The 22,643-nt window shown below is 47.4% G+C and overlaps 1 protein-coding gene across 11 annotated transcripts in view; it reads left to right on the plus strand.

Annotated features, from left to right (window-relative positions):
- The window catches only part of TANC2 (tetratricopeptide repeat, ankyrin repeat and coiled-coil containing 2), an 806,911-nt gene that overhangs the window by 762,501 nt on the left and 21,767 nt on the right, over positions 1-22,643 (plus strand). For all 11 annotated transcript variants that reach the window (XM_059726841.1, XM_019500742.2, XM_059726842.1 and 8 more), the window contains 2 exons: positions 7,655-7,788; positions 11,690-11,813. In XM_059726841.1, the coding sequence (XP_059582824.1) occupies positions 7,655-7,788; positions 11,690-11,813 (258 nt within the window). The remainder of the gene's footprint in view (positions 1-7,654; positions 7,789-11,689; positions 11,814-22,643) is intronic.

Here is a 22,643-nt window from a genome sequence, read left to right on the forward strand (position 1 = left end):
AGAGGAGAGGAGAATTCTTTAGGAAGGAAGGCTGAAGAGGCACAGGGAAAAGAAGAAAGAGCTTAGAGAGCCGTACAGAAGGAAACAGCAGCTGTTAAAGGAAGCTGCAGAAGGAAGACAGGTGCGAGAAGAGCTAGAAGAAACAAGGCAAGAGTTAGAAGCCTGGTTTAAAAGCAAAATGCGAGAGAAAATGTTCTTAGCACAAGCCTCCTGGGTGGGGAAAAATGAAAAGTGATCCTGATACTTTTTGACCAGAGTGAAGGTGGCAAAGGGAGAGCTTAAAGCAGTATGAGAAGAAGTTGGTTCCCAGGTGGAAAACCAAGAGGAGGTAGATGTTGAAGGTGATGAGAAGATTTTATGAAGAGCTATACCAGAAGAAGGAGAGAGAGAGAAAAAAGATGAGGGATTTCTTGGAAGAGATTGAAGAGAAAGTAGAGGAGGAGGAAGCAAAGAAGAAGGAATAAAAGATCAACTTGAAGTAGAGGGGTGTTTAAAAACCTTTAAAAGAGGGAAATCACCAGGAGCAGATGGACTGCCTATAGAATTTTACAGGAAGTTTTGGGCATGGGTAAGGAGGGATATAATGAAAGTTTTCAAGGAAATAGTGAAAACAGGAGAGGCAGAGAAAGATTTAACAAGCGGCACGGTGATCTTACTCAACAAGAAAGGGGAGAAGGAACTCCTGAAAAACTGGAGATTGATTACACACCTTAATATAGATTATAAGTTAATGGCCAAGATGCTGGCTTTGAGGATGAGAAAAAACCTCCGGAAGATAATACACGGAGACCAAGTATGGGTAGTACCAGGTAGAAGGATCTCCAAAGCAATCGGAGTGATCAGAGATGCACTGTCTCACATCCAAGAAAGGAAAACAAGCACAATTATAGCAAACCTAGATTTAGAAAAAGCATGTGACAGAGTGGATCATGATTACATATTTGAGGTGCTAGGAAGAATGGAGCTCCCTGAAAAATGTATATGTTGGATAAGGTTATTTTATAGAGAAGCAGAGAATCGTATCCAAATTAATGAGCACCTAAGTGGAGCCTTTAAAATCCATACGGGGTGATACAGGGTGCCCCCTTGTTGCCACTACTGTCTGTACACAGCATGGAACCATTAGCACAAAGAATAAGAAAAGACAAGGTAATAAGCAGAGTAAAGATACTGGGAGGGGGGAGAGGTAAAATGCATATTATATGTGGATGATATAAATGTAATAGAGAGAGACTTTCGATGGAAAGGGTGCTAGAGCATACATCAGGGTATGGAGAAGCGATAGAAGCTAAACAACATAAATCAAAAAGCACCGTAATGGTAGTGAGGAACTGGGGGGACTTGGAAAAGTTGGCCCTTCAAATAATAGAGAGAGAAATCAGAGTGAGAGCGATCACTATGGATGCCAAAGGGAAAGGTAATACAGCCTGAGAAAATGTGACGGAAAGACTATGGCTAATACTTTGGTTATGCTCTGAAAGGATGCTGTCTTTTGCCAGAAAAGTGGCAACAGTTAAGGCAGTGCTACTGCTGGTTATTCTGTATATGGGAATTGTATTCCCACCAACATGGCAGCAGAAAGTAAAAGTACAGAGGGAAGTATATGTGTTCTTCTGTTATGCCAAAGAGAGGAGTTAGCTAGAGCTGAATTGTACAAAGCAAGAGAGATGGGGGGGATGGGACTGCTGGACTTGGCATTGTTCATCTATGTGAAATATGTAAGCTCAATACAGATGGTGGTAATGGAGGGAGAAGGAAAAGCAGTGCATATCAGTGCAATTTTGAGAAAATGGGGAGTATATTAGACCTTTTTGAAGAGTCCATGGGCATGGCAACTGCTGATTCATTACATCAGGATGGAAGGATTCATGCAGAGGTATAAATTAGGGAAAGTTAGGTTGGCGGTCCTGAAGGATCGTAAGAAATTGATTAAAGCTCCAAGGTGGAGAAACAGGATGGCTCTGGTGGGAAACTTCACAGAAGGACAAGTGAAGAAGGTGTGGGGAGTGGTGGTGGGTAAACAACTAAAAGACTTATCTGCTGTGACCCATCATGGATGGTTGTAAGAAATACCTTGCCAGTGAGAGAAGTGCAACACAGATGGGGCTTAACAAGCTCATCAGGGTGCCCAAGGGAGAGGTGCAGGGAAGAACAAATGGTGGGACATGTATTTTGGGAATGTACATATGCAAAGGAGGTGTGGGAAAGGGTCCATTGCTTTCTGTGTCACCAAAATAAACCTGTCGTTAGCACAGGAGATGGTACTATATGGACTCATACCAAAGGGACTGAAAGAAATGTTATTAAGGACTTTATTAGCATGTTTTAAAACTAGTTTTGGGAAGTAAGAAACCTCTGGATGTTTAACGGGTTGGCTTTCACTGAAAAAGAATCCCTGAAGCTGGGGCTGCTTGAACTGAAATACTACATCGATCAGGACAAGGAAGAGATTGAAGAGGCAGAGAAGTGGAGGAAAAAGGATTGGACACACTTGTTTCACTAAACCTACTGAGAGGACTGATGGGAGGGGCAGAGAGTTGCAGGTGGTTACTGAAGTAACACTTTTTCATGGGGTTCAGTACAAAGAAAAAGATTTATGTCATGGTTTGTTCTTTTGCGGGATATGTTGTTTAAGGGTTTAATATACATAGCTGTATGTTTTTGATATGTAGTTGTTTCTGGGATGTGAAGTCTTACTAGAACAAGGACACTCAATATGCGTCGCTTTGTAAGTATAGGGTGACAACTGTGTTTTTAATAAAATTTATTTAACAAAATGGTTTTCATTAGTATGTTTGCCCCTTATGGGCCATGACTTTATAGTTATGTTCAGTGTTGACTGCATTTAATCAGTTTCATAGTTGGTTTCCATTACTGAGTACATGCTGCTTTTAGCAGCAGTTCAAAGAGAGCCAATGTATTTAATATGGTTTCCTTGTATGCAAATGTAAGATGAGTGGCTTTTTTTCCCCGTACTGATTGGGTGGGAAAACCTTACCTTGTATTCAAGTAAATACAGCATGTGCCTTGGCTGCTACTGTGCATGCTCAGTTTACATGTCTTTGTAGCTGTCCATAGTGGTCCACGTGCATAGGGAAGCGCATCCAGCAATAGAATTTCAGCGTGCTTGTAAGTGGTATTTTAGGCACTTAAACAACCAAAAATGTCACGTACGTAGCCAGATCTGGACACCTGGACAACCAGAATGGCAATAGAATGCCACCCAAATTGTGCATAAGTGTAAAAAATACCACTCGAGCAACAGGGTGAGTTTCATTTACCACAAAGAGGAATAACATGCTGTCCTTATAATCCAGCCAGTGCACCTGTCACTTACTACAGACTGGTTAGGTTCCTGGTCCTACTGTTCTTCATTTTTTGAATTAGTGACTAGAACAGGGGCAGGCAAAATATGGCCCATGGGCCGGATCTGGCCCGCCAGGCACTTCCACCCGGCCTGCGGAGCCCCTTCAGACCCCTGGTAATGGCGGCTGCTGACACCTCGGGCTGTTTACTTGGGTTCTGGTTGCGAGGCAACCAATCCTGACCTCAGCCCGACTCAGCTGGCCTCGCCCTACCCCTAGCTCAGGCCAGGTGTGCAGCTTCAGAGGGGCAGGAGGGTCTGGTCCAGATCCTGTGGCACCAGCGAGGGGAAGGGGTGCCTGGGCCAGCTTCTGCCTCACTGCATGGGACTGGACAGGCTCCTACCACCCAGGTAAGGGAAAGCAGCTGCTGGGTAGGCTTCCACCATGCTGCACCATGCTGCTTGGGCTGGGCTGGGCTGGGCTGGGCTGGGCTGGGCTGGGCCGGGCCAGCACTGGGGAGGGGAAGCAGCAGCTGGGCTGGCTTTGCCGTGTGCTGCTAGGCCAGCTTTGCCACATGCCGCTCAGGATGGGTGGGCATTGGTAAGGGGAAGCTGTGTCTTTGCCACATGCTACTTGGGCCAGACCAAGTCGGCACAAGAGAGGGAAAGCCATGGCTGAGCCGGCTGAGCCATGTGCTGCTCAGGAGGGGACAGGCCTAGTCAGGTCGGCACCAGAGAGGAGAAGCCACGGCTGAGCTATCTGAGCCACGTGCTGCTTCATTGTGTGCCGCTTGGGACCAGCCTGCCCTGTCCTGAGCGCTTTCCCTCCCCAGTGCCAACCCAGCTGGGCCCAAGCGGCACGCAGCTCAGCTGCCACATCTTCTCGCCAATGCCAGCCCAGCCAGCCCTATCCCGAGCAGCACCAAGGAGAAGAAGCAGTGGCTGAGCCGTGTGCTTTTGGGAACTGGCCGGAACAGGCTGGCACAAGTAAGGGGAAGGTGGGGCTGAGCCATGTGCCACTCCGGCCAAGCTGGACTGGTCTCATTCAGCACGTGGCTCAGCCACCGCTTCTCCTTGCCAGTGCTGACTTGGCCAGGCCCGTCCCAAGTGGCGCACAGGGAAGTCACAGTTGGGCCTACTTCGGCCGTGTGCTGTTCAGGATGGGCTGGACCCAGCCGGGTCGGCACTGGCAAAGAAAAAGAGCGGCCGAGCCTCCTGCCTCTTGGTACCGGCCATGACGGGAGCGAAGAGGGAAAGCCGCAGGTCGGCTGGTTTTGCCGCATGCTGCTTGGGACAGGACGGGCGCTGCCAGGTTGGCACCGGGGAAGGAAAGCCATGGCTGAGCAAGCAGAGCTGCCTGCTGCTTGGGAAATGACAGGTCCTGCCCCTGCCTTGTTTGATTTTTTTTAGAATATAATTTGCTATTTTTCTGGTTCAGAGATGGACCTTGCTGAAAGGAGTAATTCTGGGGGGCAAGGGAAGGGACTTCTGGTGGCAAAGTTCTGGGTTAGGGGGTGGGACTTCTGGTCCCAAGATGGCGACCAGGGGGTGCGGCCCCTGTCAAGGGACGAGCCTACCCATGCAGCCCTCGATGTCTTGCCAAAACTCTAAGTGGCCCTCCGCCTGAAATAATTGCCTGCCCCTGGACTAGATTTAGTTGGTTGGTGATCAGACTTCAGAGGGGCTGGGACATGTTCTTTTTAGAGGGCAATGAAGTCTGCTGATTGTGGATCTCAAGCATAGTTTAACAAAATTCTTCTTAACCGTGCAGTGACAGGGCACTGACAGAGCCCTCCTCTGCTTGCTTTACCTTTGGCAAGTTAAAGAGTGATTTTGCCAGTTTTAACAACAGGTAGACAGCTACTTGTCTAAAATGATTTAGACGGGTATGATCCTACCTGGCTCAGGGGTTGGATTAGACCAAGAGTCAGCAACCTATGGCCCGTGGAGCCATTAGATGAAGCCCATGGAAATGGAGCCTTCAGTGGCATTCTAGTGGTGGGGGGTTCCACCCAGGTGGCCAAGCAGTGGGGAGGAGTAGTGATGGTGGTAGCAGCTGGGTCCTAGTGCTGGCCCACCTCAAATGCAAGCTGGGTCATTCCAACCCAGAACCCCAGTAAGATTATGCTGACCGAACTAGATGAACTCCTACGGACTCTTCCACTCCTACTTTTCTATGATTCTAAATCCAAGGCTTCAGCATGGGACAGTGCTGGAGCAGCAAGGCATGACTGCTCAGTGACTGGGCATAGCACACGTGTATTAACTCCCTAGAAGGTAGAGTCTTCATAGTAGCCCCTGGATGCATACCAGCATTAAAGCAGGCAGGTGATACCCAATCAGGATGGCTGAAGAGTGGAGAAGTAGAAAGAGAAGTAGAAAGTGCGTAGTTAAAGAGGTAGGAAAAGTCCAGCAAGTGACCATGTACCACCAGACAGACTGTCTTCTGAATGTGTAGCTGATGTTGAGATCCACACAGATCTCAACATCAGCTACACATAAGACTATGGGTTTGACAGTGTGGTGTTCTGTTTTTTGGTAGGCTGTTCTTTGGTGTCTCTCCAGCCCAAGGGAGAGCAAAATAAAATGCATTTGGAAGTGACTGTATTCACCACCATTAACAGTGTTGCAGTTGGAAACCCATCAGCATCTCTTAATCAGCCATCCCACAGAAACAATCTTCAAAGAATAAACAAGCTAGATCTGCTAGAAATAGACTCCCACCTTCTGCTCAGACTCCTACTAGAAGCAGTGGAGCACCGAGCCAGAGGAGCTTTGCTGAAATATGCATGAAGTTGAGGAGGGGAGGGAGGAACTGAAAAATCTAAAATTAATACTGAAGACTAGTAAAAGACAAGTCCTATACTAATATCTATTTTCAAATTGAATGCACCTTTTCTAACCCAGCCACGCTGTCAGAGTTTACAATGCACATTTTGTCAGGAAGGGGAATGTTCATGTTACCCAGAGCATTTGTAATATTGAAAATTAAAGGTAATTTTTGGTTTTGCATAAAAAGGCATTTGTTGGTGGATTCTGGCCTGGCCCAGAAACAAAGGCCAGAATTAGCATTTAAATTGAAGAATGTTTGAGTGTATGCATGTGAGGCTTGCTTTCCAATTGTTTCCTTGATGGAGTTTCAAAGATTTACAGACTAAAGTGGAATATTAAAAATAAAAATTCCCCATCTGAATAATGCTGCTCTACACTAGTCCTGACAAGGAAAACCACAAACTTCACTAGCTTCCAGCTGGCAAGAAACAGCCTTTCAATAAGTCCTGCTCCTCTGCACACACACCCCCACATCCCCCACCAGCCTCTCTCTCTCTCTTCTTCCTTCAAGAAGCTCAGATATTCAGGTTCCCTGGTGATGTAGTAAAGTACAACGTAAACTTCATGGAAAGGCTTTAAAGTGCACATAAGGAAAGTGCGTACCCAGCAGTTCACGTTTGCTGTTAAAATTGTTCCCAAGCAGTGTTGTATGCAGGGTTAGAATCACTGGCTCATATGATCCACTTTGCAGAAGAACTGCAGGAGGTGAAAGGGGAGGTGTGTAGGATTTCATATGACACTGCAAACTGTTTCATGTGGTGCTGCCTTGAATTTCTTAGTTACACAGACCAGTAAATTAGCTGATGATTACTGCAGATGTTCTTCACAACCTGATGAAAATGATGAAGATTTTTGTCATATATCATTCATCTTCTATGAATCAGGAGGTGCCTTTGCAGAAAGAATTGACCTTTGCAAATACAACATACATGACTAGTGAGGATTAGGAGCAGTATGTATTCTAGTCTGTGGCTCTCTATCTGTCTTTTCGCTTTCTTCATCCTGCCTACAATCATCATTGTGTTGGTATGTAGGCACCAAATGCAATTGCTTTAATATTCAGGGCTATCTTGATAGGACTTTCTTCTTAACTCCGCTCATCATGAGAGCTTAAGGAGGGACTGGTTAAACATCGGAAAATGTGAGGATAAGAGGAAAATGCTGATGTTCTGGAGGGGCAAGCAAGAAAAGAAAAATGGATGTGACGTTACAGGCAGAAATCACTTGCATGCACAAATTCCCACAAATGAGCCTGGCAGGCTTTCTTCTTATGGGATCAATTGCTTGGTGATCCTGGCTTTGTGTTACTGTTTTTCATTTGTTTTTATTGGGGTTTTTTCTTATTTCACTGTAACATTCAAATACCCAACTGAGCTGCTCCTTGCACTTGGCAAAATTGAAAGAAAATCTGTTGAACTTAAATCACATTTTATTTACTGATGGAAAGTAACAAAGCAGATACTTTTCTCACTAATGAAAACATGCAACTCCAAATGTCTTCTCTCTCTTTTCCTTCAGCCCTGACAGCTGCTGCAGGACGGGGCAAGCTGGATGTTTGTCGGCTGCTTTTGGAGCAAGGAGCAGCTGTGGCACAGCCCAATCGACGTGGAGTAGTTCCGCTGTTCAGTGCAGTGAGACAAGGCCACTGGCAGGTAAAGTGGGACATTACAAAATCCTCCAGTGTCGTTTCCCACTGTAATGGAATAGTGAGAGTCCAAACCATTAGAAACTTCACAGCTACAGTTCTGGACAATCTCTCACACTATTATTCGAGAAAGAGATGGAAAGGGAGGGAATGCTGCTGCCCTCTGTGGAAATGGTCTGGATAGGATATTAAAGAATTTGACCATAGCTAAACGTAGTGTTACGATCTCACGCACATTCTCGTATTGGATGTTAACCTTCCCTAGCTCTTGCTGCGGGCAGGTTTATAGCTGATAGACTTTGATAAATAACTATGCTATCAGGAGTGTTTGTCACCAGTGGATGGAATGCTTTTGAGTTGTGTTAATAGGTTATTTTTGCCCCTGTGATTTTGTTATCCCTTTTTTCTGCTTTAACTTTGATAGCTAGTATCCCAGACATTCAAAGCTGGGCATTTCCCTAGCTACCCCACTGCTAGAGCATCTCAGAGGCAGTGGCTGATCAAAAGTTAGCTGTTCCAATTACCAGCCACATAATTTCATATATACATTCCATATATCTTTACATTTTGGGCCCGTGTGCATATCCTGAGTGTCCATGACATTAACCTCAGAGTGGTAGCTCCTAATGCCTATGCCACACCAATGGAAATTTAGTTGCACATAGCCACATTCATTTTAGCTTGCAATATCTTCTTTCTTGTCATCTGTGCAAGCTGCAAGGCCAACTCTCAAGATTGTCTCAGCCATAGTGAAGAGCGGAGAAAAGATGGCAAGGACACAACAATAAAACAGAACCCTGTGGACCAGTTCATGCACCCACCCATGTTCTCAAACACACTCAGAGGGTTGTTAAGCTTCTGTACTGTACCAACTTCCTTATTAGATTTGAGGTACACCAAAGAGTTAAATTCCCTCTGGAAATTAGCCTACTGCCCAGCCCCTACCAGAGGTACAAACACTACCAATGCAAACTCCATGCACAGGAATGTTAAGTTAACAACAGGAGTATATTATGACAAGAAACAACTACAACAAAGTACTATAACAACAGTATTATAAAAACTATACAAACAATATACAGTTAAAGAACCTAACAGCAGTCTGTTACCCTAGGTGGCAGATAGGGTGGCCATCAAGGTACCTCAAGAGTAGAGGGCAGTTGCATTTAGTACAACTGTCCCCAACACCATGAATGTTGCGTGCCTCCCGAGGCTGGGGGGGACACTGTGAGCTCCTGCAGGCGGCGATGGCGGTGGGGGTATAGCAACAGCTAGCAGGGAGCTCCCGCAGGTAGCCACAGCAGTGTCGGCAGTTGGGGGGGGCAGTAATGAAAAATAGAGGACATAGTCATCTGGTTTCATATCAATAGAGGAGAGAGGACCAAAAAACTGGACTGTCCTCTATAAAACTGGACAAATAGCCACCTTAGTGGCAGACCATATCGCCCTAGAGAGCTGACAGACAGGGAAGACCTGCTCTGCAGCCTCACACCCCTAAGGATTTCTATGCTCTTCCTTCATACACAGGTAGGTACTGAGCACCTCAGAAAAGGAAGGGGTGATATTTTACCCAACCGATGTGACGCGAGGACACAGTTGAGTGGCTGGCAAGTGCTCAGGTGATCAGGACCCTCCTGTCATTGCTCCTGAACACTGTCCCACCCACGCTGCTCTCACTTGCTCAACAACAAACTCTTGGCTCCAAACAACCAACACAACTGAAACGCTGAGCCAATTCTGTGCTAGTTGTACTTGCACACTCAGTCACACACACCAATCAAAGAGGGAGAGAGTGCAAGACAGAACAAGCCTCAGCGAGATCCAACCCCATTGACGACGACCCTGAAAAGCCGCTATGGACCCCAGAGAGCCTACTGAACCTGCACTGGACAGTCTTTTATAATGGCCAAATCATGCTGCCTGTCCATCAAATGGAGATCCAAACATTTAATCTCTGATCATTGTCAATCAAAGTCAATCACAGTAAGGACCATACTAATCGAACTGTCACAGTAGCCCATAATAACTTATTAGCATAATGGTCCTAACTGTCATGTTCCCCTGGTTATCAAACAAACAACTTGGCCTTCAAACAAACAACTCGCTGTGCATGCTCAACTTTTAAAAGTAGGTCATGACATCGTTACGGTTAGGAGTTCAGATGTTCTAGAACAGCAGTTCTCAAACTTTTGCACCTTATGTCCCACCTATGTAAGGTCAAAAAAAAATCGATGAATGGTGGGGGGGTTCCCCAGAGGCCAGTCAAGGGTGGGGGGATCCCCCAGTGGCCAATTGAAGCATGCAAAAGTGAAACCGGAAGTCCCGCCATGGCATGTATGGTTTTGCTGCTGCGACCTGAGTCCCACCTAGAGGACCTTCATGTCCCACCAATTGAGAGACCCTATTCTAGAAGACACTAGTCATCCTACACATGGGTAACCACACCAGGACTCTACTGTCTAGTATTGCCAATGGAGAGCAAAAGTCCCATACCAACTTTATATATGGCAGCACAACTCACTAATATCACCAGGCTTTTGCCTTGCTCTCTAAGGGTGTGTGTAGATGAAACGGGGGCCCTAAATTGAAGCAGTGGGTTTTTAAAAACACCGCTTCAATTTAGGGCCAATTAAACCCCTATGTCTTGCACACACCTGACTTACCTGCCTCTCCAGCGGCGGGGAGGGGAGGGCAAGCTGCCAGTGGGAGGAACGGTCCCTGGGCTGTGGGGGGGCGGGGGTTGGTGCTTCCCTCCACGGCAGCAGCGGCCTGCCCCCTGCCAGCACCCTCATGCAGGCACCCGGCTCGGGCAGTGCCAGGGGGCACCACAGCCACAGAGGGAAGCAGCAGCCTCTCTGCATGGCAGGCAGGCAGGCAAGCTCCAGAGGGCAGAAAAAAAGAAAATAAGGCTCACCACTTTTCTTGTGTGGAGCCTGTCTTCCCAGGCTGCTGCCAGGCTGCCTGTAGGGCTTCCTGCAGAGCCACGGAGCTGCATGGAGCCTGGTGCTAGGCTTGCGGCTGTAGGGACAGCAAACTAAAACTCCTCAGGAGTTTTAGTTTGCTATGCCTCAAGTCATTTAAGGCGCATTACACTGCCAAATTTCCTACTGCAGCTGGAATTAATGCGCAATATGCCGCCAAGGCATGCAAACACCAACACCATTAAAGTTGTGCAAAAACATTTAGCCTGCTTTAAAGTGTCATGCATACATGCCCCTCATTTTGTCTACACATGACCTAAAAGTTTTAGCCTAAATGTATCATAAAGGTGATTGATTTTTAGAGGCCAGAATCTAAGAACATAAAATGAAGCCTCTTCAAAGTGTCTCAGTTTGGACATCAAAAATCATCAGTCACCTTAGAAACTATAGACCTTCATTTCCAATGCTGCGTGCTTTGTTCATTCCAAGTATGGAACTGTTATTGCTGTGGTGAAACAGAACAGGTTCTGTGTTTTGAAAGTTTTGAAAAGATTCTGTGATTGGAGTTAGAATGAATAGACACTTTAAAAGCCCCAGTAACTGTCCTGGTGCATGCAGTAGCAACACCCTGAAAGAGAGAACATGGTGGAATGAACTGAACAGTGGTTGTTAGAACTGTCATGACTGTTATTACAGCATTTCCAATGCAAACAATAACATTTTCCAAGTACTGGAAACCACCCCCACCACACCTCACTGTAAAAGACAATAGCAAATAAAGCCTAGGAAACAGATCAGGAGCCAGGGTTTCCAGATCCCACAGTTAGCCACAAAAACCCCTGCGCAAAGAAGCAATTCCTTTCCTCCTGTACCTAAGGTTTGGATAAGGCTCCAAAGCAAGGGCCCAGCAGTGCTCTTTCTTAGCTCTCATTTCATCCCATCAGAACCTCTTTGTATAAACTGTCTCCTCTTTGTGTGTGTTTGCAGATTGTCGATCTCTTACTCACCCATGGTGCTGATGTAAACATGGCAGACAAGCAGGGCCGAACTCCTTTGATGATGGCTGCTTCGGAAGGGCATCTGAGCACAGTGGAATTCTTACTTGCACAAGGTTAGAGTTGAGCGTATGCCTAGACCTATGCTATTTGTGTTTGAAAGAAGCCCGGGAACTCCTGGACAGCTGATTACCTCTCACCTGGTGGAGAAGTTTCAAAAAAGTATAATTTTGCTATATGACTTGGCGCCCACAGGTTCTCTGAGGACTTTATACAATGCCCTCCTGGTAACTTTTAAAATTAGTACATGAAAAACATTGAAAACTTTCATTTAAATATCAAAAATCCAAAATTATTGCATCTGTTCTGAAATAATCCTTAACTCAAATAATCCTTAGACTGTTCTCAGCTTTCAAGTTATTGTTATTCCAAATTTAGAAGCCATATACACTAGACGGTTTTTCCTACAATTCATCAACCCACAATATAGCCCCACATATGGCAGTGGTGGCTGAGTATGGACCCTTGGCTGGAATTTTACCCACCAGGTCATCTAACCCTATTCAGAGTGCAATCGCATAAGAGTGAATTTACCTTGCATATTTTGGTATGAAAAGGTTCATTGCATAACAGCAAATTCACACATACAGAACCCACATAAAGCGAAGGAAACCTGTACTAAATTTAATGTGCGCTGGAAAAGGCTCACTAATGCACATGTAGATGCGCTCACTGTTAAACTGTTTTCAGCAGTCATGTAGCTGCCCCCATTGCTAACACCAGTGCATCTAGTATAGACAGGAATTTAGTGCATATGATGATGACAACTGAAACATTTTATCAGGCGTTTAGAAGAGGAACTTGTCATGAACTGCTATAAATAAATTTTGCTGAGTACTTTCAGTTGCTAGTTATGATCTTTAAAAACTAAAAAAATCAGTAAGAAAGAGTTTATATTTAATACACATTAATCTCCAAAACACACATTTGGAACGTATCAGTTCAATAAATCGGGCTTAGTAGCCCTGTTGGTCTGAGACAAGAATACATACAAAAAACTAGAATTCTTGGTTCCAAAATGATACCTTTTATTAGACCAACTGGGAAATCGCAAGAAAATTGTCCTTTTCTTGCAAGCTTTCGGGATCAAAGTCCCTTTATCAGGCTCTGGGAAAAGTATAGATGGTACAACATTGTAAAAAGTCCCCATAGGTAGGAAATAAATTTGATGTTTGCACAGAGGGAGCTAAAGATGGAAGGCTGTTCCTCTGGGTTTATGAGAAAGTTTTTGTGAGCTATGCTGAGTAGCTCTTTGATGTGCAGATCAGATAGCATTCCCTTCCCTGGAGGTGTCAGATGACAGGCAGGGAGGTGAAAAAATCTTTCTTGTTGTTCTACAATGAAGTTTAAAATCTAAAATTGGCTAGAATTCGGCATCTTCCATGTGTCAGAGGTGTACTTGGTAGCCATGTTGGTCTGAGACAAGAAGACATACAAAAAACTAGAACTCTTGGTTCCAAAAGAACTCTTGGTCTCCGTGTCTCAGACTAACACGGCTACCAAGTACACCCCGTTCTAGTTTTTTGTATGTCTTCAGTTCAGTAAGAGAAGTTGTCAATATTCTGTGACTACAGAAATCGAATATGAACAGTTAAATGAACAGCTTCCTTTTGAGGGCTGATTATTTGTTTTGGGCAGAATTAATCTTTATTTTAATTTTTGCATCTCATCCCGCCTGGTATTTTCTGTCCAGAAAAGACAAAAATCTCTGAAATAAGGCCTACTTGCAAAGGAATGAGCTCTTCATTGTTTTAAGTATGGGGCCAATGTGGTTCCCATTTTCAAAAAAAGGAGGAAGGAGGACCCAGGGAACTACAGGCCAGTTAGTCTTACCTGGATCCTGGATAAGCTTTTTGAGAGAAAAATCCTGGTGCATGTCCACGAGGGACCAGCAGGGGAGGTTATGCTTAGGGGCAACCAACACGGGTTCATTAGAGTCAGGTCCTGTCAGATCAACCTGGTGGCCTCCTATGACTAGGTCACAAAATCTTTAGACGCAGGGGTAGCAGTGGACGTAGTCTTTCTGGACTTCAGGAAGGCCTTCGACACTGTCTCTCACCCCATTCTCATTAAAAAAAACTAGGGGACTATGGTGTCAACACCTACACAGTCATATGGGTCGCTAACTGGCTGGAGGGCTGCACCCAGAGAGTGGTTGTGGATGGGTCATTTTCGACCTGGAGGGATGTGGGCTGTGGGGTCCCCCAGGGCTCGGTCCTCGGACCCGTGCTGTTCAACATCTTCATCAGTGACTTGGACGAGGGGGTAAAAAGCACCCTATTCAAATTTGCTGTTGACACTAAGATGTGGGGGGATGTGGACACACTAGAAAGGAGGAATAGGCTGCAATTGGACCTAGACAGGTTACATGGGTGGGCAGATGAGAACAGGATGGGTTTCAACACTGACAAGTGCAAGGTGCTGCACCTGGGGAGGAAGAACCAGCAGCATACCTACAGGCTCAGGAACTCCATTCTTGTCAGTGCAGAGGCAGAAAAGGATCTTGGAGTTATTATCGATGCCAAAATGAACATGGGCTGACAGTGTGGCGACGCGTCAGGAAGGCCAACTGCACCTTGTCATGCATCCACATATGCATCTCAAGCAGGTCCACGGAGGTGATCCTCCCCCTCTATGCGGCACTGGTCAGGCCACAGTTGAAGTACTGCGTCCAGTTCTGGGCCCTGCACTTCAGGAGAGATGTGGACAGCATTGAGAGAGTCCAGAGGAGGGCCACCCACATGATCAGGGGGCAGCAGGGCAGATCCTACGAGGAGAGGCTAAGGGACCTGAACCTGTTCAGCCTCCACACGAGAAGGCTGAGGGGGGATCTAGTGGCTTGTTACAAACTAGTCAGAGGGGACTAGCAGGCATTGGGGGAGTCCCTGTTCCCCCGAGCACTACCAGGAGTGACAAGAAATAATGGTCACAAGCTGGCAGAGGGTAGATTTAAACTAGACATCAGGAGGCGCTACTTCACAGTCAGGGCGTCTGGGATCTGGAACCAACTTCCAAGAAACGTGGTGCTGGCTCCTACCCTGGAGGTCTTTAAGAGGAGGCTAGATGAACACCTTGCTGGGGTCATTTGACCCCAGTGCTCTTTCCTGCCATGGCAGGGGGTCGGACTTGATGATCTGTCAAGGTCCCTTCTGACCCTACAAACTATGAAACTAAGTAACTGCGCCTATCAACTTCTAACTGAAATATTAATTGAAAACTCTTCAGCATAATTTCCCAAGCCATTTAAAATATTTATTTGCATTATAGACCATTGACAACCTTTTGTCACTATGGGCTGCTGCTTACAACCTAGCCCCTGCTGCAGGCCCAGGGTTCCCAACCCAAGAAGTTTTGTTTTGACAATCTGCACCCCTTTTACTGACAACCATTTTTTTTTACTGATACATGTACATAGTATAAATGTAACCCTTTTGCCAGGATTTGGATGGATTTAGAAAAGCTGGGTAGTTTCTTAGTTTTTTATAGACAGCTCCAATTTTTTACAGACTTCACAGACAGGCATTTCTAGCCAGGTTGTTTTTTTTATGGACTGCCCAGACATTTATGAACAGTTGGCAACCCTGCGCTATCCACACTCCTGTACTCCCTGGCAATGAGGGGACTAGAAAGAAAAAGACAGGTGTTAGGATCCCAGGGAATGCAGCCTCTGCTGTTTCAGTGAGAATAAACTGGACATGGCCGGCAGTAGGACTCTGGAGATGTCTCCTCTGTTGCTCTGGCTGGAGCCTGATACCAGTTCCCTGAGCTGACATGGGCAGATCCAATCTCTTCATAGGCTGAATCCAGCCTGCCAGCTTCAGGTTGCAGACCCCTGTTCTAGAACTTCCAAACTTTCAGGTGCAAATTATCTGTTATGGGTATATATGCTAAGGGATGCTCACTGTTTGCTTCAATGAAGTGGGCAGAGCTGAATTAGAGCCCTAGACATTTTGCATGTTAATCAACCTTCTTCTTTTTGTTCCAGTTAAGATTTAAATTGTCATATCCTTCCATCTTCCTAAATGGCACCCTTGACACCATCTGCAGCTATTGGTTGAGTTCATGGAAAGGACTTAAAATACAGTTTTTAACAGACACAAAAATTCTTCACATTTGTTAAATCGGGAATAAAGGAGGCAGAGGATGGAAATACCAGCTGATCTGATACTGGATATAAGAGAATGAGTAAAGTCCAATTCACATGTATTGTGCCCCTGTGCTTCCTGAATCATAGAATACAAAATTAGGCTTGGAAGGAATCTCAGGAGGTCCAACCCCCTGCTCAAAGCAGGACCATCACCAGCTATATCATCCCAGCCAAAGTGCTTGTCTAGCTGGATCTTAAAAGCCTCCAAGAATGGAGATTCCCTCACCTCTGTGGGTAGTCTGTTTCAGGGCTGTACTACCCTCCTTGTACTACCACTATGTCTGTGTGGCCGCCTCTTCCCCTGCACTCAGGGTTGTTGTCCGGTGCCAGCTGCCCCTGTGCCAATGAATCCACCACCCCCCAGCCCCTCACCAGCCCTAGCTGCCTCCCCTGGCCCCAGCCCCACACCATCCGGGGGGGCCCTGTGCTGCCGGGCCACAGGGGACGGAGCTCCCGGGACCCCTGCGCTCACCCCGCCCTGAGCTGAGGCAGGATGGGTGAAGTCATGGCTTGTCCAGGGGATGCGCGGGGGGGTGGGGGGGGTGGAGAAGCTGCACACATCCCAGGAGGAATGGGGGGGGTCCGCATGCCTCCAGATCTGCACAGAGCAGGGCAGGCTGTTTCTGCGAGCTGGGGCTGGGGCAGTGCCAGGCTCTTCCCAGTAGCGGGGCCAGGCTGTGCTGGGGTGGGCAGCAGTGGTGCTGGGAGTGGGGTCAGTGTAGGATATGGTGAATTTGGGGTGGCTGCACCCCCTCCCCCATAACCCCCTCCCAGTGTTGTAGCCTCAGCCTGTAGTGGCAGCCTGTCCTGCCCTGCACAGATCCAGGGGCATGTGCCCCCATGCCTCCCAGGGTGCGTTTAGCAGCCAGAGCAGCACCCTCTGGACGAGCCACTCACAATTTAGTCCTGCTCCCTACCAGCTCTGCAGTGCCTGCCCTCCCCTAGCCCCAGCCTCAGCCCCACTCCCTCCCTGCCCCTGCTGCAGCCGCTGGAAGCGCTCGGCCAGGTTGCCTTGCATTTGGGGAGGCTAAGCCCTGTTAGCCTCCACTTCTACAGCCTATGCCCCCAGGTCCTTTTCTGCAGAGCTGTTGCTTAGCCAGTCAGTTCCCAGCCTGTACCGGTACATGGGATTTTTCCATCCTAATTGCAGGACTTTGCACTTGTCCTTATCATGAGATTTATTTTGGTCCAGTCCTCCAATTAGTCAAGGTCTCTCTGAATCCTAGCCCTACTCTTCATTGTATCTATTCCCCTCAGCTTGGTATCATCTGCAAACTTGCTGAGGGTGCGCTGCATCCTATCTTCCAGGTCATTGTTACCCTGTGCCTGGGAGCAGTGTACTCCAGTTTAAACTGCTAGAGTTTATTTCTTCATGTGTAAATGCACCCAGTGTGTTTTAATTAAAATAGCTTTGACAGTCCTGTTCACTTTTTCATTAAAATCAAAGTGTGAATCGTAAACCACGAGTGTTAATGAGTATGTTGCAAAGCAAATCTCATTGCACTGTACTTGATTAACAAAGTCAGCATTTGTAAACACTTTTTATTAACAGAGTTGCAGTCATCAATCAGTTTGAAATTCACATTTCCAGAATTACCCCCTGTTTTCACTAATATCCAGGAGATATGGGTATGCAGACAGTATATGGAAGCCCTCTGGCTGCAGTTCAGTTGACATTTGTCCTATATCAAGATGAATCTGTTTTATGTAGATGCAAGAGAAGTCTAGATGAGCATTTGATTTTGAGATCCTCTTTGGTTTGGGGTGGATGCATCTAAATGTGCAATTAATGTGAAGCAACAAATTTTGACATAAATCACACTGCAGTTTATTGCTCCTGGGCTCTGCATTTACCCATGCATGGGTCAGGGTTGGAGCAGCACCTTCTGGCAGTGGGACGGGGGTGGGGTCAGCCTGCCAGCCCAGTGCTGCTCCAACCCAGCTCAATGAGCTGCAGAGGGGCTGGCTGTGGCATGTTGGTGCTTCAATGCATTGCTAACCAGCAGGCAGCCCCTACACTGAAGCACCCTTGTGCCCCAACCAGTCCCATCATCATCTACACGTGTGTTGTTGTGCAGTAAATAATGCCACCACAGGATAGTACTTGTATTTACAAGTACTAACCTACAGTGGTATTAATTAGTTTACTGCAGCCTTGTAGAGCCACACAGGTAGACACGGAGACTTTACTGTGGAGCTGCAAGGATCCTGGTTTTCTCTGATAAAGAAAACAAAACAAAGCAATTTTGGGGACATAAAGCAGCTCTTCTCACATAATCACCAATCGTGGTGCAAAAAGCTAAATAGAGGAAAGGAGGCAAGCAGTGGTTTTATGTCTTTGAGTATTTCATAAGTGAGCAGATAGTCAAGGAAACCAGAAGATAATATCCTTCCTCCAGGATATGCCAATGCTTTTGGCCATCTTTACCATCCAACAGCAGTAAACTTAAGGGTTTTAGAATGGAAATGAGGAAAATTTCTTTAAATACTTTATATACTTGTATTTTTCATATGATGCTTTGCCACACTCAGCTTTCATACAAGAGTTTTAGATGCAGCTTCTTTCTACCCCATTGACTGGATCATCAACATATTTTGGCCAACAAACAGCTTTCTCTTTCCTTCCTTCTTAGATGAGAAATGACGTTTCAGGATGGTTTGAACAGTTAACAGCCAATGGAATAAGTGTTCTCTATTCCCTCAATTATAAAATGTCAGCAGACCCTGTTGTGAGAAAATTCTTAGCTTTATCCTACAAATTCCCTTAGCTGCTGAGACGTCTGAGGCAAGGTCTCAGGATTCACACGATAAAGTATAACTGGAATTAGAGTGCCGGGGTGTTTTGCTCCAGCCTAGCTCATGTATCAAGAAGTGGCGTGATCCCTTTGCTTGATAACATTTAGGGAGTTATATTTGCCACGTACCAGGAGGGACTAGTCTAGAAAAGGCTTGCAAAAAATCTGCCCGTCATTACGATTGAAAATATTCTTGTTTTTACAAAGGTACAGGTTATAATTATTCTTCCCTCTCCAGATTATGTGCCTCTGTTGCATAGTACTGAATTGAAAGCTACTGAAACCATACCTCCTTCTCCAGCTGATGACACATCTTTGTAGCTGCTTTGACCTGTAGATGCCTCTTTGGTACCTTCTCTCCAGAAATTCTTATCACTCATTTCTTCTGCATCTGGCACATTCTGCTAGTACTGACAATTCTAGAGCTGATCCTTAGCCCTCTGGCCAAGTCAAAGCCTTCTTACTTTATTAGTCACTGACTTACCTTTAAATATAAAATGGTGTCTGGTTTACTAAGGCTTCATGGTTTTGATGCAGCTCCTTTTTCTCTTGCTGGTGATTCTTTGTCAGATAAAGTATCTTCACCCTGCTTAATTTTCAGATAAGCAGCATTCCAGTAGTTTTAAGAAGTAAGCTTGGTGCACCAAGATAAAAGTCTTTCCTGCTGCAGCAGAGATCATAACTCATTTAGATATGTTATCAGTTGCAGAATGTCACTTTGGGTGCTGACAGACATGCAGGTCTCTGCTCTAACTCATGGCACTTCACATAAAGCACCATGGGTTAGAGCAGGGGGAAGCAATTATTTTGGGTGGAGGGCCACTTACTGAGTTTTGGCAGGCCATCAAGGGCTGCATGACAGGCAGCCAGGGGCAGATAAATATTAATTTTCTAAATTTTTTAGGGGCCCCGTGAGCCAGATAGAATGGCCTGCTGGCCGCATTTGGCCCACCCAAGTTAGAGTGACACCCCCCCAAGACATTCATCTGTTGAGGGGGAGGGGGAAATCGAGCTCCACTTTGGAGCTGATCCAGCGGAGGAGCCTGCCTGCAGCCTCTCTCTCCCCTAGTGCTCCCCCCTCCCCAGCTCTGGTGCTGTATGAGGAGGGAGGTGTAGGCTGGGGTTTGCTGGACCTGAGCTGTGGGACTGCGGGGGTGCACGAGTTGGGGGGGGCTCCAATCCAACCACCCCCTCCAATTCAGGATAGGGCCAAACCTGAGCCCATACCTCTCTCCCTCTCTGTCCCTCCCCCCCCCGCCACTTCCTACAGACAGCACTGTTGGCAGCCCAGCCTGGATACTCTGACAAACTGACCCTAAGGAACAGAAGTTCCCTAAAGTGCTTCACTTTGAGTGTCTTCATCTGATCCCTCCTTAAATAAGAGTTAATTTGTCATGCAATCAGCTGCTTTTAAAGCGCTCTGCAGCCATGCATGTGTGTCACAGCATGGCTGTAGAGCACTTTCAGGGGGCCAATCACGTAACAAATATCACTTCTGTCAGCACCCTTTGAGCTGACTGCTTAGAGGTCAGGCACCTTTAATCATATCTGGCTATCCACCACGCTAAGTAGGCTATAAATGCCTATAATGTGCTAGAAGGTCAGAAAAGCAAGTGTAGAACCTGTTGGGAATGATAGCTGCATCCTGCACTTGGTAATTCTGTAGACATAAAACCCAGTAGGCCTAGGAGCAGCAAACTGATATCCTTGAAACAGTCTCCATTGTCCATTCATTTAATGTTTCAAGTTACCTACTGCCTCGATACTCCAAGGTTTTCATGCATCTCTCTATGAAGGAATATGTCCAGTTCATTGCTAGAGGAAGGGCTAAATGGTGGTATGGCTGTCCAGCCTCTCCCAGTTTCCTTGGGAGGAAAGCAGAGTGAAAACTTTTGGCTGCTTTATCCCTACAAAATAGATGGGAAGTGAGAGGGGGAACAAACAAGTAAGAGTGCCTCTGCACCCCTCTGATGATAAAGCTGCCGTCTTCTTGGCTGCCTAAGGCTTGAGGACCTTTCATAAAGCCTTTACAACTGTTCAGAGACCAAGTGAGGGGAAATGTAGGAGCAGGCTGCTGGGAGAAGAACAGCTATTGGTAGTAATTAGAACTGGGTTTAAACACCTACTGTAAGACAGTGCAGGGGAAAATTCCACTGCCTAGATCTGTTTGAGTGGAAACAGGTCCCTTTATAATAAGGTTACCTGAACCTGGTTAGCTTGACTGGATAGTTTCCACGTGACCAGCTCAGGTGATCCCTGCACAGTGCTAAATCAGATGCACAGGAGGTGGGGAGGGTCTTTGATCAAACGGAACTAATTCTGCTGGAAAAAGCACTGCCCTTTTTACCCAAATAGATGGAGCCACTTTGGCTGATTATTCCAGGTTTTCTCTTTATCTCTTTTCCAGATCCATACCGGTAAGGCTCCTTTGTCCTCTCAGGGGAGGAATTTCAAATCTGCTTCGCTGAGCAGAGGGAATTTTCCAGAAAAGTCTTAAGTGGGAAGAATGTTTGGTTTGATACAAATCTACTCCAGTTTGCTGCCGGCTCTTCTAGTGGATTTTCAAATACCATGACCTTCTGCTGGGTTTAAGATGCTATACATCAGCGATCACCAACCGGTTGATCCCAATCAACTAGTCGATTGCAGAGCCTCGGACAGTTGATCTCAGTTTGTGGGGGCTGAGCACACATGCATTCAGCCACCCCCAGACTAAGATTGACTGTCAGAGACTCTGCAATCAGGAGCGGTGGGACGCACGTGTGGAGCGTCCCCTGAGCCACGCCCCCTGCCACCAGGGCTGGGCTGGGCCAGGTGAGTGGGGTGATCCCCCTCTGTGTCCTGCCACCCTGCAGTGAGGGAGGGACTGGGGCAGGGGCGAGTGGGGCCTCAGCTGGGTTGGGGGAGGGTCAGAGCCCGGGCGGCTCATCCAGGGGTGCCGGCCGGGGGGGCTCCCACACTGAGGCCTGGGGGCCATGTGCCCTCCTGATCTGTGCATGGGGCAGAGGTGGCTGCCAGTGCAGGAACAGCTTGTCCGGGGGAATGGGGAGGGTGGGCCATGCAGCCCAGGAGGGCATCGGAGGCATGTGCCCCAGGATCTGCATTTGGGGCGGGGCAGGGAGGGCTGGGTCTGGGGTGGCACCAGGCTCTTCCCGGCATGGGTACTTGTGCTGGGTGGCATAGGCAGTGCTGAGAGGAGTTCAGGGAGGGACTACGGTGAATTTTCGGGTGCCTGCAGCCTCCCCTGCGGCCCCGTTCCCAGAGCACCACATAGCCGGAGACCCTGGTGCCGCCTCAGCCCCAACCTGCATGCAGATCCAGGGGTCATGCCCTCCTGGGCTACATGCCCTCCCACTCTGTACCCCCCGGACAAGCCGCTTGTGGCCTGCCCCTGCTCCACTCCCTCATTTATTGCCATGGGAGGAACAGATCAAGGCTCCAGCAGTGAGCGGGGCACAGGCAGGGGCAGGAGCAGGAGCAGGGGCTGGGGAGGTTGGGGACAAGCAGAAGCCTGATGGGCACGTGTCTCCCGGGCCTCTGCTTGTCCCACCACCTGGCCCGGCTAGGCCCACACCCCCCAGCCAGGCCCACTCCCCCCAGCCCCTGCTCCTGCCCGTGCCCCACTCCCTCCCTCACCGCTGGGGCCTTGATCTGCCCCGCCCTGTCCCGTTTCTCCCTCCCCCCCCACACAGACCTTTTCCCCTCCTCCACCACTTCCCCCACAGACTTACCTGCTGGGGAGGGGGAACGCCGCCAAATATTTTTTTCTCCCTCTGCCTCGATTTCCCGCCCCCGCCCCCCTCCCCCCGCCCAGACTGACCTGCGGGGGGCAGGGGTGGGGGGAGAAGTGTACGGGGAGGAGAGCTGCAGTGGCACAGGGTAGATCTTGGGTTGCTTTTTAATTAAAAAAAGTGATCTCCTACCCAAAAAGGTTGGAAACCACT

The sequence above is a fragment of the Alligator mississippiensis genome, chromosome 4, assembly GCF_030867095.1.
Source record: "Alligator mississippiensis isolate rAllMis1 chromosome 4, rAllMis1, whole genome shotgun sequence".
Lineage (NCBI taxonomy): Eukaryota > Metazoa > Chordata > Crocodylia > Alligatoridae > Alligator > Alligator mississippiensis.